The sequence below is a fragment of the Pan paniscus genome, chromosome 7 (genome assembly GCF_029289425.2).
Source record: "Pan paniscus chromosome 7, NHGRI_mPanPan1-v2.0_pri, whole genome shotgun sequence".
Classification (NCBI taxonomy): domain Eukaryota; kingdom Metazoa; phylum Chordata; class Mammalia; order Primates; family Hominidae; genus Pan; species Pan paniscus.
In genome coordinates, this window is record NC_073256.2 from 157,687,014 (window position 1) to 157,701,288 (window position 14,275).

Consider the following 14,275-nt stretch of genomic DNA (forward strand, 5'->3'; position numbering starts at 1 on the left):
CACTGATCAGTACGCTGCCAAAAAGATATTAGAAGCTATGGGATATAAATTGCATTTTCCTACCAAACAAATAATGTGCATTTTGGCTGAAACTTGCGTTATATCTCAGAAAAAAATCTTACATCATCCACTGAATTTGTCCTCAGCCCAGATGAGCAGGTACTTCTTACTATGGTGAGAAGCCATATTATAAAGAAAAAAGGCCCTGGGCATCGAGTCCTGCAACCTGGCATGGAGCCCGGGGAATGTCACTGATAAGCTATCTGACCTGGGGCAGGTACTTAAATTTCGTTCAGTCTTAATTTTCTTATCTGCAAATAGGGAATATAATAATGCCGGCAGCATCAGCATCAAATAGTTTTGAGAATCACTGGATAATGTTTGCTTAAGCCCTCTTCAACAAATACAGACTGTAATTTTCATACAAGGAATCTTCGACAATGTCTTTTTATTTGTTTTTTGAGGTAGGGTCTTGCTCTGTCACCCAGGCTGGAGTGCAGTGGTACAATCTTGGCTCACTATAGCCTCGACCTCCCAGGCTCAGGTGATTCTCCCACCTCAGCCTCCCAACTAGCTGGGACCACAGGTGCCCGCCACCAGGCCCGGCTAATTTTTTGTATTTTGTGTAGAGATGGGGTTTTGCCATGTTGGCCAGGCTGGTCTCGAACTCCTGGGCTCAAGCAATCCACCAGCCTCAGCCTCCCAAAGTGCTGGGATTACAGGCGTGGGCCACCACACTCGGCCAACAATTTCTTAAGATTGAAAAGGAAAAGCAGAGAGGCAGGGCCTACAATCCATGCCATCAGTGGCACAGGGCCCTGCGCCCTGGCATCTGGGTTCATGCTCTGCTGTTGCTGTCTTCGAATTCCTAGTGATGTTTGAACAAAGGCCCTGTGTTTGCATTTTGCACTGGGCCCCACAAATCACATGGCCCATCCTGAGAAGAGGAGTCTCACACCTCCAGTCTCCTAAATCACCTCTAGAAGTTTTTCTCAACGAAAGGACTGAAGCTTTCCTCAAAAGTTCTGTAGGGGAGATAGTTCATCACCAACCCCAATGAGAACACAAAAGAGCAGCCAGAGACTCTAGAAGGTCCCAGGGGGAAGAGCCTGAGCACTCGTAGGACAGCAAGTCCAGGGCCAGGGGAGACAGAGGAGCCCTGAGGGTGGCCTGCCCATCCCCACGGAGCTCGGAAGACGTCCTCCAGAGAGGAAAGGTGGAGTTCCCACAGGAGGCCAGGAAACGACGTCCCCAAAACACAGTGAGGACAGGATTTGTACAGCTCTCTCCTGCTTACCGCAACACACGCTGGAGCACATCTGGGGCTGCCATCAGGCCCTGCCTGTTCATCCACCACGTCTACCCAGCACCTACACTTCCTGTCACCTCATGTTCTCCAGATCAGAGAAGCAGTGGCAGGAGAGACAAGGTTGGGGTGTCTTTCAGAATCAACAGACTAAAAATGGCATTTTAAAAACGCATACACACACACACATGCATACAGACACTCATACACACACATGCATAGACACACACACATACACACACACACACGCATACACACAATATACACATGCATACACACACATACAGATGCATACACATATACACATGCATACACACACATACACACATACAGATACACACAAATTCTAGAGTAGATTATATAGTTAGTGCTCACATTTTCAGAAATTTTCCAAAATACAGTATTGACTGCAGTTTTTCAAGGGCATGACCCCATGTCTTTTTATTTTCTTCTCATTCTAACAGTGAACAGCTAGAACAGCTGGAGCCACTCCTTACAAAGCCCACACGGCTCCTCAGATGGAGGCTGTGTCTGAGCCTCCAGAGGGCTTCCCCAGGGTCTGCGGGGCCCCCACCCCACACCCCACTCCCAGTTAGCCCAGTGTTTATTGTTCATTCGAGTTCAACGTGTAAGTAACCAGGTACCCCTGCTGACAGATGTACAGTTTTAGAGAGCGTTTAATTCACATTTAGTCTTGATAGTCAACTTCTCACGTTTGTGTCTTGCCTGCATGAACTAAACAGAAAAACCAGCCGAGGGTGAGGACTGTGAGGTCCAGGTAATAGGTCTGTCCCACACCTGCTGTGCACGTGAGAGGAAACCATAGGGTACTAATGGGAACAGGACACGTGGTCTGTGATGTGAAATCAAGCTTGTCACTAACTGAGTAACTTTTAGTTACTTCTAAAAGTCATTTCTCTAAGTTTGTTTCCTCATCTGTAAAAGGGAGATAAAAATGAAATCTCCCAAAAATACTGGAAAAACTAAATAAGGTAACATATGATAGCCTCTTATAAAGCACAATTAGAATAAAAGAAATGATTACCATTTTTAAAAGCGTAAGGTTCTTTGAGTACTCCTACCCTAGTTATGCCCTTTATCTCAGCAAACAACTTTATTTCCTCTGAAGCACTTTATTTTTTAAGGCATTCAGATAATTTACAAATTGTTAATGAAGTTTATTAAGAGACCCTTACAGAAGCTAAGAAATCCTAGAGCTAGTAATATATGAGAAATGTTCATCAAGACAATGTGCTGGCTGGACGCAGAGGTCCCCACCTGTAACCCCAGCTCTCTAGGAGGCCGAGGCAGGGGATTCACTTGACCCCAAGAATTCGAGACCAGCCTGGGCAACATGGCAAAACCCCGTCTCTACAAAAAATACAAAAATCAGTGGGTGTGGTAGTGTGCACCTGTGGTCCCACCTACTTGGGAGGCTGAGGCAGGAGGATCAACTGAGCCCAGGAGGTTGAGGCAGCAGTGAGTCCTAATTACACCACTGCACTTCAGCCTGGGTGACAGAGCTAGACCCTGTCTCAAAGAAAAAAAAAAAGATGATGTGCTACACGTAGTGCTCTGATTGTCCCTTCTGCCTTGAATTCCACCATGCCCTGCCAGGAACATGAAATGTACAGTGAGATCTAGGTTCTCCTGTGAGTTCTTGGACATGACACTTAAACGTCGTGAATCAGTTTCCCCGTCTACAAAATCTATAAAATGGGATTCATAATATGTACCCCATCCATTCATTCATTCTTTTGTCACTGGTCCAGGTGCTGGGGAGACAGCAGCTGCACACAGCCTGACAGAATTCTGGGCTTCAGGTGATATTGCGGGACAAAGCATCAATGGGCCAGTGTGGGTTTGAGCTGGAGAGAAGCTGGGAAGAGAATCCCAGACAGCACCGCTAGAGATGGTGGGAGGAGTGGCCTGCAAGGCACTGGGATCAGAGAACACCCCTCTGAGGGAGGGGGCATTTGAACAGAGACCAAAAGGATGTGACAACAAGAGAGCCAATGATAGAGGGGCAGGGGACGAGTTCCTGGCAAAGGAAAGAGCGAGCCCCAAAGCCCTGGGCCTAGAACAAGCCTGTTTCTTTCCACGACCAGAAAGGAGTCCCTGTGGCTAAACCAGAGTGATGGTGGCAGGAGGTGGCATGAAAAGCCCGACAGAGTGGGAGGGGTGTGGGCAGGGCGGGGTCAGGGAGCGCCTGCAGTCCGTAACTCGGGTTGTGGGTGAGCTTGCGAGTGCAACAGGAAGCCTCTGTCCTGGAAAGAAAAGCATGGTGGAAAAAGGAGCCGGAATGCCTTCTTCCTAAATTGGAGGTACAGGAATTAAGAGCAGAAATAAAGAAACAGAAGGAGAAGAAAGCACTGGATATCAAACACAGAGCGCCGCGGTTGCGCAGGCCTCCCGCTCACACTCCTCAGAGGCCCCGGCAGTCGCCAAGCAGCGGCCAGCCTCCAGGCCCTCAAGGTTCTGTCACAGGACATGTGGGCTCGACCGGCAGTGGTCCCCAGTGACTGGCAGTCACAATCTCCTGCAAGGGGCCTCGGGCATGTCTTTGTGGCAGCAAGGGATGGGGAGCTTGGCACCACAGCTGGGCTTCGGGAAGGACACCAAGGGACAGGGCCGGTGGTGCTTGCTGAGCCCTGGTGCAGGAGGGATGAGAGCTCAGACACAGGAAAGCTCAGGAGAGATTGTCCACTCCCAGTCTCTCCCACAACACAGCTTAACCCAGGACTGACTATCCTGATCACCTGTGTTCACAAAAGAACATAACACAATTACCTCATCTCCCACTCAATCCTGAACACAATCCAACCATGAATCTTTCTTTGATGATTCAGAAGTCACTTCAGCCCTTGGAAAATCAGTCTACATCTCCAATTATCACTCTTCTGTAGTTCACATAAGTCTCAGTTAACAAAAGTCTTTCTGGTTTCCAGAACTTTCACAAAATTACCTTATATGAAATAAATTTTTTAAAATCAGATCTATGGGCAATTGCCTGCCAAAAGCAGCAAATCAAATAAACTTCCATGACAGATTGCACACACGCACACACACACGCACATGTGTGCACACATCCACACATGCACACAGGTAAACACACATATGCATGCATGCACGCATGCATACACACATACACGCACATATGCATGCATGCACACATACACACATATGCATGCATGCACACATACACACATGCATGCACACATGCACACACATATACACACATATGCATGTGTGCACACATCCACGCACGCACACACACGCACATGCATGAACTGGCTCAAAATGCTGTTCTAAAAATCTAGAAAAGGCATTGGAAATCAGGTGGCAGAGCACGGTGGGAAAGCCAGGATCAACATCCTACCTATTTTCTTGTTCCGCTCTTCTCCACGGTTGTGTGCGATAATTGGTGAATAGATGAAAGGACTTTTGGTTGACACGTTCTGACCCAGCAAGCTTTTCATTTTGTGTGGCCGGAGGCTAGCAGGAAGGTTCAATAGTTTCACATGCCTGTTGTTTCAAACAGAACACAAATACTTCAACTGTCTGGTTAGCGTAGTTTCAGGATAAACACAACCAAACATGATGTATCAGAAAAACAGTAAATCAGTCAGAAGGAAGATAAATGGAGGGAGGAAAAGCACTCCGAGGCAACAGGACACAGCAAGGAAGTGTTGCAACAGTAACTCAAGATTCTCCCAGACAGGGGAAATCACTCCCTGGAACTGGGGGAGCAGCCACTTCCCTCTGGGTACTCCTGAACTGGGCCCAAGGATGGTCTGGAGTCAGAAAGGCCAGCTTGAAATCTCGCTTCACACTTACCAGCTGTGTGCCTTTGGGCACGTGCCTTGCCATCTCTAAGACGTAGGTTCCTTGTGTATAAAGTGCAGGTGGGGCCACCACCTTCCCCGTGGACCCATGGGGAGGATCCAGCTAAAGACTCCTGGCACAGGGCCCACTGCCTGACCCAGGATGGCTCTTCTCTCTCTGCCTCTCCCTTTCCCGAGGGACCTGCCCACAGCAAGTGGCAGCCAGACCCTGACCCATGGGAAGAGATGGCACCCATGAGAAGGTCAACAGCACCCTCTGCTCTACTCGCATGCAGCAGCATCTGTATCTGTCATCGCTTCCCACAGCATCCCAGCTGTGGATGTCTGCCAGTCTACACTCATGCTCGAATTTATCCAGCTAGCATTAAGATAAATTTACCAATCCATGGAGCCTGAGTATGAGCAGGCACTGTGCTAACCACTGCATATGTATTCTCTCACTTAAACATCACAAACACCTCCTTAGTTTGGGTACTATTACTATTGTCTCCATGTCATCAATAAGGAAACTCACGCAAGAGGGACTAAGTATACTGTCCCAAATCCGATGGCTGGAAAGCAATAACAACAGGTGACACTATGCTCTTAAACCACAGTACTAGAAGGTGCTGTCACCCTTGTGACCAGTTTGGCAAGATGGTGGTTAAGATCTGGAACACTCCTGGACATCAGACAGAAAGGACAAGGAGTAGAGGTGGGAAAACAGGAAGACTGATAGTGACACTGATCGTGATAAATCTACGTGCTCCCCACCCCCCGCCTCCCGGCCTCCGCAGGAAGGTGAGGCCACCTGAGGAGCTCTGGCCAGTAGGTTGTGAGTGGGAGCCACCGAGGCCTCTGTGAGACACACACTTTAGAGTGACGGGCCAGCCCCCAGCTCTCTCCTTCGGCTGCACGGCCATGGTGATCCTGGAGGCTGGACATTGAGAAGGTGGAGCACCAGACAGATGCGACCTGGAGCACTCAGCAACCTCCCAGAGCTCAGCTGCCCTGGAGAGCCGCCCAACCCACACCAAACTTGTGTGAGGGAGGTAGAAACTGTTGTTACAGTAAATCACGAAGATTTCAGGGTTAATTTTTCTGCCACAGTGCACCCTAACCTATACTGCATAATAACAACTGCCTTACAGAATCCACAAAATCACCACCTCTCTCAGTGAGGAGGGACCTCAGATGCCTCATTCCAGCCTGCCCTGTGCAAAGCACGCCTACAGCACTCAGCAGACAATCCCCACCACAGACCCACATCCCAGCCCCGGGGAGCCTGCCACGTGCGTGGTTCTCACCCACCACCCTCAGTGACTCATGGCAGGAGATGGTGCTAACCCCACGCCCTCCAGACCAAGGGCACACCCAGCATGTGCTCCCCAGCTCCCTTCGCTCTGTGTGTGCCCTTCATTATGCCTTTATCATAGCGGATCACAACCATTTCATTTTGTATCTGTTTCCACTCAGCTGTGAGCCTGCTGAGGACAGGGGCACCAGGGCCTTATCTCTCTGTAGCTGCAGAACTAATAAAAATTGTACTTGGCCTATGAAGCTGCCAACAGTAAAGCAGAAGTCCAGGGATAAAGTGTCCAAGACAAGGATGATTTTGACAGATTCCATCTGGAAACTGCTGACACCGTAAAAACCTGACTTCCCTCAGGAACAGCAGCCGTCGGGGCCGTGCAGAGCACCGCAGAGCGCTGATCAGGAAAGCGACGCCAGACGAACCGGTCGAGAGGAATGACAGTCAACAACCACTCACCTTTTGTTTCTTGGTATTTAATTCATCAATCTTATTCACAGGGAAACATATCCAAGAAGAGATGGGTGGGGACTACGACTGCCCTCAAGTGCCTCGTGTGTATGACAGCGTGGAGGCTGCTTGCTCCGAGTCCGGAGCAACTGAGAGAGCTGGAAAGGGCGACCACGCCAGCTGTAGTAGCAAGGTGGGGCCAGCCGCTCCCATCCTGAATGCCACTATACATTTCTTATCAGCTCCAAACAGCTCTGGTTTAAGAAATTCTTAAGGAAGGTTATGGCTTGGCCGCTAGACCATGTATGGGAGAAAATCCTGGACAGTGGCATGAACACAGTCATGGAGGCTGCATCCTGATTGGTGTCTGGGAGTCCGAAGCACGACCCTGAATTTGGGCCTCTAAACACCTCTCTGAATAAATGCCTAGAATCCTTCCTCAAACGGTAGAATTAACTTAAAAGTTTAAGTTTTAAACGTATCAAAGCAACTCGAAGCTCACTCTCATTAGAGGATTTGGGTCTTTGTTCATGTAAACGCCTTCATTAACTCTTAAGCTCTTCTCCAGGTTGAAGGAGCTCAATGTTAGCTCTTAAAAAAAAATATTCAATGAATCCCACTCCCCATCACTGCCCCCAAATTAAAGACTCACTGGTTAACTGGAAATGGCACTGAAACTCTATTCCACTTCCTTAATAATAATCCAGGACTTACAGTGTGTTAATAATCTACATGCTTACTAGGGGCCTGGTAGTCTACTGTTGGCTACTGTGTACACACTGTATCATTTTTGCAGAGAATTCCATAAATAAGGAAAAAAGATCACTTATAGTTCTATCAGAACCATCCTCTGCTTTAACTCTGGTCAACAGCAACAGGATGTGGGCTTGGCTGCCTCCTGGCAGATGAGATCACGCTTGGCCACTACCATCTCTTCGCAATTAGCCTTGGGCCAAAAGCACGTCTTAGGCACTCAACAAATATTTTATTAATTGAATTTTGGAATACAATTAAAATAGGGATGTATTTTGGCTCCTTTTTCATTACTTGCATCGTAATTACTTGAAACCATCTTTGGGTGAGCCTAGTTCATGCTCCCATGCTACAGAGAACAAGTAAGTATTTTCCTGTATATTGCTAAAATAGTTTTATTGTCAAATACTAAGAAAGGCCTCAAGGGAAAAGAAAATGGCTCTGATCATCTATTCTAAAACCAAAGTCATAATTATGAGCCAAACCCAGCAGTAAATTCGTTTATGTTTAACGATTCTATATAGCAGGTCTGATAATTTACTCACCAATGTAGACATTTTTCAACCAACTTACCCTGTAACACTAACAGGAGCTTTAGTCTTCAAGTGTACATATTACTGAGCTCTTCTTATGTCATAGGGGTTGACCTGCAACACATGACTTAATTTTTTTTTTTTTTTTTTTGAGACAGAGTCTCGGTCTTTTCACCCAGGCTGGAATGCAGTGGCATGATCTTGGCTCACTGCAACCTCCACCTTCTGGGTTCCGGCGATTCTCTTGCCTCAGCCTCCCAAGTAGCTGGGACTACAGGCACCTGCCACCACGCCCGGCTAATTTTTGTATTTTTCATAGAGACGGAGTTTCGCCATGTTGGCCAGGCCGGTCTCGAACTCCTGACCTCCAGTGATCTGCCCACCTCTGCCTCCCAAAGTGCCAGTATTACAGGTGTGAACCACCGTGCCCAGCCCCAATTTTTTTTTTTTAATTAAACTGGTAAAATCCATGTTTCCGGGCATAGGACGTTGAAGTGGTTGGTTGATATATGAAGACAGTCCCGGATTTGTTTCCTAAGGAAGCACCTTGGCCTAATCCATAGCTACTGCCCAGGCCTTCCTTCAGGTGGAGATGAGGAACAAGGATTTAGGAAGAGGGGGACAACCCTACACGTGATATGGACATTTAACTACTGCACACAGATTCACTGCAGGCCTGCCACGGACCAGGTGCTGAGAGCATTAACAACACGAGCCCGCTCCCCTCGGTCAGCATTGGCAGACACCTACCAGCTCTTCTTGATGCCTGAGAACATAACTCTGGATTCTCTGTTGCCCAACTCCTGCCAAAAGCTCAATGGCATTCATGAAGGAGTGTGTGATGCACAGCAGCCCACCCGTTATCCTAGATGCTGGCAGCAGGGGGGCTAACGCAAGTCAGTCAACAGCAGGCCACACCGCCCTGTCCTCTGGGAGAGCCACCTTCATCCCCTGGTGCTCCGGTCCCATGCCCTCAGTGTGCGTTACCGAATGCTAACAGCAAAACAACGTCAGACACCTGCCTAGATCTTCATGGGGATGTTGCTGAGCATGCTACTCAAAACATCAGAATGTTCTCTTCGAGAGAATCCACTAAAGAGGTTTCCCAGCTCACTGCTGGGAAGAGATGCATTTCCCCAGTGTGGCTGATACATGCCTGTTCTTGAGAGGGGGGGCTCTTGTAGTCAATCACACTTCCTTCTTGTCAGTTACCTCAGAATCACGCTCTCTCCCATCTCCAGCCATTACGTAGGACATTATGAATTCCAGGTACTAACAGAACTTGTCACTTTAGTTTTCTATCCCACTGTTACTTTCCCCTCACTCTGTTTACCTTAACTTGTTCTTTTTTTTGAGAGAGAGAGAGAGGGAGTATCGCACTGTCACCCAGATTGGAGTGCAGTGGTGCGATCTCCGCTCACTGCAACCTCCGCCTCCTGGGTTCAAACAATTCTGGTGCCTCGGTCGCCCAAGTAGCTGGAACTCCAGGCATGCGCTACCACATCCGACTAATTTTTTGTATTTTTGGAAGAGATGGGGTTCCGTTCTGTTGGCCAGGCTGGTCTCAAACTCCTGAGCTCAGGCAATCCCCCTGCTTCGGCCTCCCAAAGTGTTCACATTACAGGCATGAGCCACCGTGCCAGACCCAGGAATTTTTTAAAATAACTAAATAGCTACATATCTGCATTTCTTAAGGGAGTGATGGAACTAATTCATTTGATTTAATTTAACATGTACAAACAAAAGTAAAAACTGACAGGGAATGGTAAGGTGACATCTAATTAGAGGCAAAATTCCCTGAAACCTCTATAAGAACTCATGTCTGCAAAGAGCTTTTCTGCTTATAAAACAATTTCCCAAATATTTCATTTGATCCATGCATAGGAGGTATGTCTCATCAACCTCAGTTCAAGAAGAGGAAGTTAAATCATTTGCTCAAAGTCACACAGCTAACTGCAGAATGTGGGACAGGAATACAAGACTACTGAACAAAAGCCAGTGGCTTTTCCAATTTTACATGAAGGGGGTTTATTGGTGCTTGGCATAAATATGTCAATGCATTTTAGTTACTATCCTTCCTTTCTGAAACCTACAGAGATGCGTACACATCAGTATCCCTCACACATCATCATGACAGTCTTAGAGAAGGAAGTGGCATACAGTCTTTTCTAGAAGTATGGCCCATGGCATATCTTGGGGGAAAAAAGATCTTGCTTTGACAAGAAAAAGAAAAGTGCTGGAGGCTAAAGAATTATGGAGGCCAGGCGTGGTGGCTCATACCTGTAATCCTAGCACTTTGGGAGGCCAAGGCGGGTGGATCATGAGGTCAGGGGTTTGAGACCAGCCTGGCGAACACAGTGAAACCCTGTCTCTACTAAAAATACAAAAATTAGCCAGGCATGGTGGCACGCACCTGTAGTCCCAGCTACTCGGGAGGCTGAGGCAGTAGAATTGCTTGAACCTGGGAGGCGGAGGTTGCAGTGAGCCTAGACTGTGCCACTGCACTCCAGCCTCAGCATCAGAGCAAGACTCTGTCTCAAAAAAAAAAAGAAGAATAATAATTATGGAGCAAGGACATCACATCTGTCCTAATTCTCCCTACTTTCAAATGGCAAAAACTTAGGAGAAAGGCATGAAAAGCGAATCTGGCCAGCACATTAAAGCGTGCACATTTTTATCTATGGGTGAAAATTAGTCTCATATAAAACATGAGCCTATTTATTAGTAAGAAGAGAAGCATATAACCAGCCCTCTGCATCAGAAAGTGCCACAAGTCCAAGGAAGAGAACATGCAGTTCATAAAGCGTGCACTTGCTTCAAGGTTGCACTTTTCCAAGGTATGCTTTCTGACTTGGGAAGGGCAGATATTCACCAATGCATTATCTTGACTCATAAGCATTACAGGTCACAAACAGAAACCAGGACTTTTGATCTGGAGCAGTGTGGTGGGATGAGCGGGCCTTGGGTGTCATCTGCTATTGTGTCCTTGTCTGTTGCCTCCTAACATCCACTTGCCTCTTCTCCTGTGCCCAACTATTCGTAGGTTTTGCTTTAGGGGAAATACACACGGTCTCCTTGCAGCCATGTGGTTTGCAGGGACTCGGTCCGATCTAAGCACATAACTCCATGAGGGGCAGTGAAAAGCAAAAGGACATTGTCCCCCTGAAAGAAAGCAGTGTTCCTTTACAGGTGTTACTAAAAGGCACCTGCTCTCTTTTCCTGGACACAGTAGCGAGAGGATGTGAGGCCTGGAGGTGATGAGCCACTCTGATAGCACCTGGGGCCTGCAACTAAAGCCAACACTGCAGCGGACAGAGCTCAGAGGGAAAGAAGCCAAGTTTTGATGAGGTTGTTTGAGCCCTGACTCCAGCCCTACCTGAATTCCTCCCTGAACTTTCCAGGTATATGTGCCATAAATTATTTTTGCCTAAGTTAGTCTGGTTTCTATCAGCTGCTATTACAAAATATTCTAAGGGATCCAACTATTTACTCATTCAACACACAAGGTCACCTGGGGGCTACAAAGACAAAGAAGAGAGAAGGACCCAAAATGTCAACAAAGATGTCCAGTCAGGTTCTATAAGCGCTACAGAAGAAAGATATGGCATACACTGTTGGCTGGCTGACCAAGCACGAATTTCTGACCCCATTCTCCATTCCCCACCTATATCACAGATTCTAGGAAAGCTAAATATTTATTTTCTCAGCCTGTCTTGCAATTAGAGATGGCCATGAGACACACTTCCTGTTAATGAGACTGGGGCAGAAGCCTACTCGAATCTGTCAAGAACATTTTTGCTTCCCTATTAAGCAAAAGATAGACATCTCTAGACCTGCCCTGTCTCCCTTCTTTCTGCCTTGGATGTAGATGTGTTATCTGGAGCTGCAGCAGCCATCTGGTAATCATGAGGTAAAGACAGAGTTACAGAGAGGCCACCTGTTTCCGGCTTCTTAATAAACTAGAAAAATAACTTCCTATTGACTATCTACTATTAGGTCTTCTGTTCTTTACAGCTGAAATAATTCCTAACTTACAAAGAAAGTATAGTCATTTCTACCTGGGTGGCTCTGGAAAAGGCTTTATAGAGGACATAATCCTTGAACTAAAATCGTGAAAGATGACTAAGTGTCATCAGGCAGAGCAGGGAAGCACAGGCATTCCAAGCCAGAGATAAAGCCTAAACGAAGGAACAAAACCGGGCACACATTTGGCCCACTCTAAGTATTCCCACAAGGGAAAGCAGGAGCATAGGACCAAGGAAATAGGGCGCTCACAGTCAAAGCTGGAGACAGGGCAGGCCACAGAGGCCCTGCAAGCCATGCAAAGCAAGTACATTAGAGTCTGTTCTCTAAGCGGTGGGGAGCAGAGTAGGCTACGAGATACTCCGGCTCTCCAAATGTTCCAAAGACTTTCCCTTTCATTTGACCAGTCGTACTGAGGTTCCGTGGGTTTACCACACTGAATCTCAGGCAGTTCTTCTTCCCAATTTTCAATGAGACCAGGTACGATCCACGTGAGGAAGGAGTCACCAGGACACTTAGGGGTTACTTCTCTAGCTAAAGTCTTCAGAAAACCATCACGAATATGTTTATGCAGATGGTGGGTCATACATAAAATTAGATTTTTGAAAACAGCCCATGGCCGGGCATAGTGGCTCACGCCTGTAATCCCAACACTTTGGGAGGCTGAGGCGGGCGGATCACGAGGTCAGGAGTTCGAGACCAGCCTGGCCAATATGGTGAAACCCCGTCTCTACTAAAAATACAAATATTAGCCGGTGGTGGTGCCATGCGCCTGTAGTCCCAGCTACTCAGGAGGCTGAGGCAGAAGAATCACTTGAACCCGGGAGGTGGAGGTTGCAGTAAGCCAACATCATGCCACTACACTCCAGCCTGGGCAACAGAGTGAGATTACAACTCAAAAAAAAAAGAAAGAAAAAGAAACAGTCCATGACCACACGGGGCAAGAACAATGGCACCAGGATGCTAGGCAAGACTCAGCTAACTGTTCGCAGGGAGCTCTGCCACAGGAGCCTCAGGACCCTAACAGAGAAAGAGACACACTGCCCAGGAAAGGGACGCGCACAGAAGGTTCGGAAAACAGCGCCTGCCCAAACGGTAGACTGTTACACTTTCACCCAATCTGCCTTTTCTAATGTTTCAACAGCCGAGGGACTCAAATGTGAATGTTACAGTACTTTTCAATGTGCTGTTTGAAAACACAGGTGAAAAAATGTCTCCAAGAAGAAAACTAAGATGTACTGAGTGCTTCCTAGGCGCTAGGCATGCTGCTCTGCGCTTTCGTGTGCCTCCGCTCAGCTGAAACAAAACAAACCACCCTGCGTGGGGCAATTTTTAAGCCCGGCTTAAAGATGAAGAAAACGAAGTGTAAAGAGACTGCTTCTCTACCATGGCCACACACAAGTGAGAGTGAACCCAGGGCCTCTCGCTTAACTCCAGGGCTGCCTGGCAGGCTGTGAGGAGAACAAGCATGCTTCTTCCTTGGTTCCAATGACCTGCAAGGACCAATCATCCCCAGCTTCAGGGACAAGAAGCCTCAGCTCCTGGATATCTACACACAGCACCAAACACCCAGAATGTTCTGTAAGCTTCATAACATTCTACTAGGCAAGGTTTTCTAAATTTAAAAATGATTCAAGTCATGATGTAAATATAAAATTATTAAGAAAGGCTTTTCTAGACCTTAATCTTTAAAAAATGAATCATGCCCTTAATCCCAAGTCAAATGTGTTCAGCTCTAAGTCTTAGTCATAGAAAAGCCTCAAAGGCCCCTTTGCTCCACAGCCTGCCTGAGTGCTGAGCAAGCACTGGGCACTGCAGAGCAGCCACACCCTTCCTGGGCCCTCCAAACAGCGGTGTTGCAAGTCCCTCTGGACATTCTGAGGAGCAGCCACAGCACCTTCTCAGGCCACAGCCACGCCTTTTGGATGCTGCCTCTTGCAGCTCTGCCCGATGAACAATCTCAGCAGTGCTCTTCAGAACACCTTAAAATTCCAGTGTGGCCTGCCAGGGGCTGCAATGCACAGCAATCCTTTCTGCCCCTACTTCTCAGGAGCACACAACTCTTTGGCAAAAA

General features: G+C 47.5%; 1 protein-coding gene across 5 annotated transcripts in view; it reads right to left on the reverse strand.

Moving 5' to 3' along the window:
• TRAPPC9 (trafficking protein particle complex subunit 9) overlaps positions 1 to 14,275 on the reverse strand; it is a 725,402-nt gene that overhangs the window by 560,576 nt on the left and 150,551 nt on the right. For all 5 annotated transcript variants that reach the window (XM_014346060.6, XM_034966644.3, XM_034966648.3 and 2 more), the window contains one exon: positions 4,686 to 4,831. In XM_014346060.6, the coding sequence (XP_014201546.4) occupies positions 4,686 to 4,831 (146 nt within the window). The remainder of the gene's footprint in view (positions 1 to 4,685; positions 4,832 to 14,275) is intronic.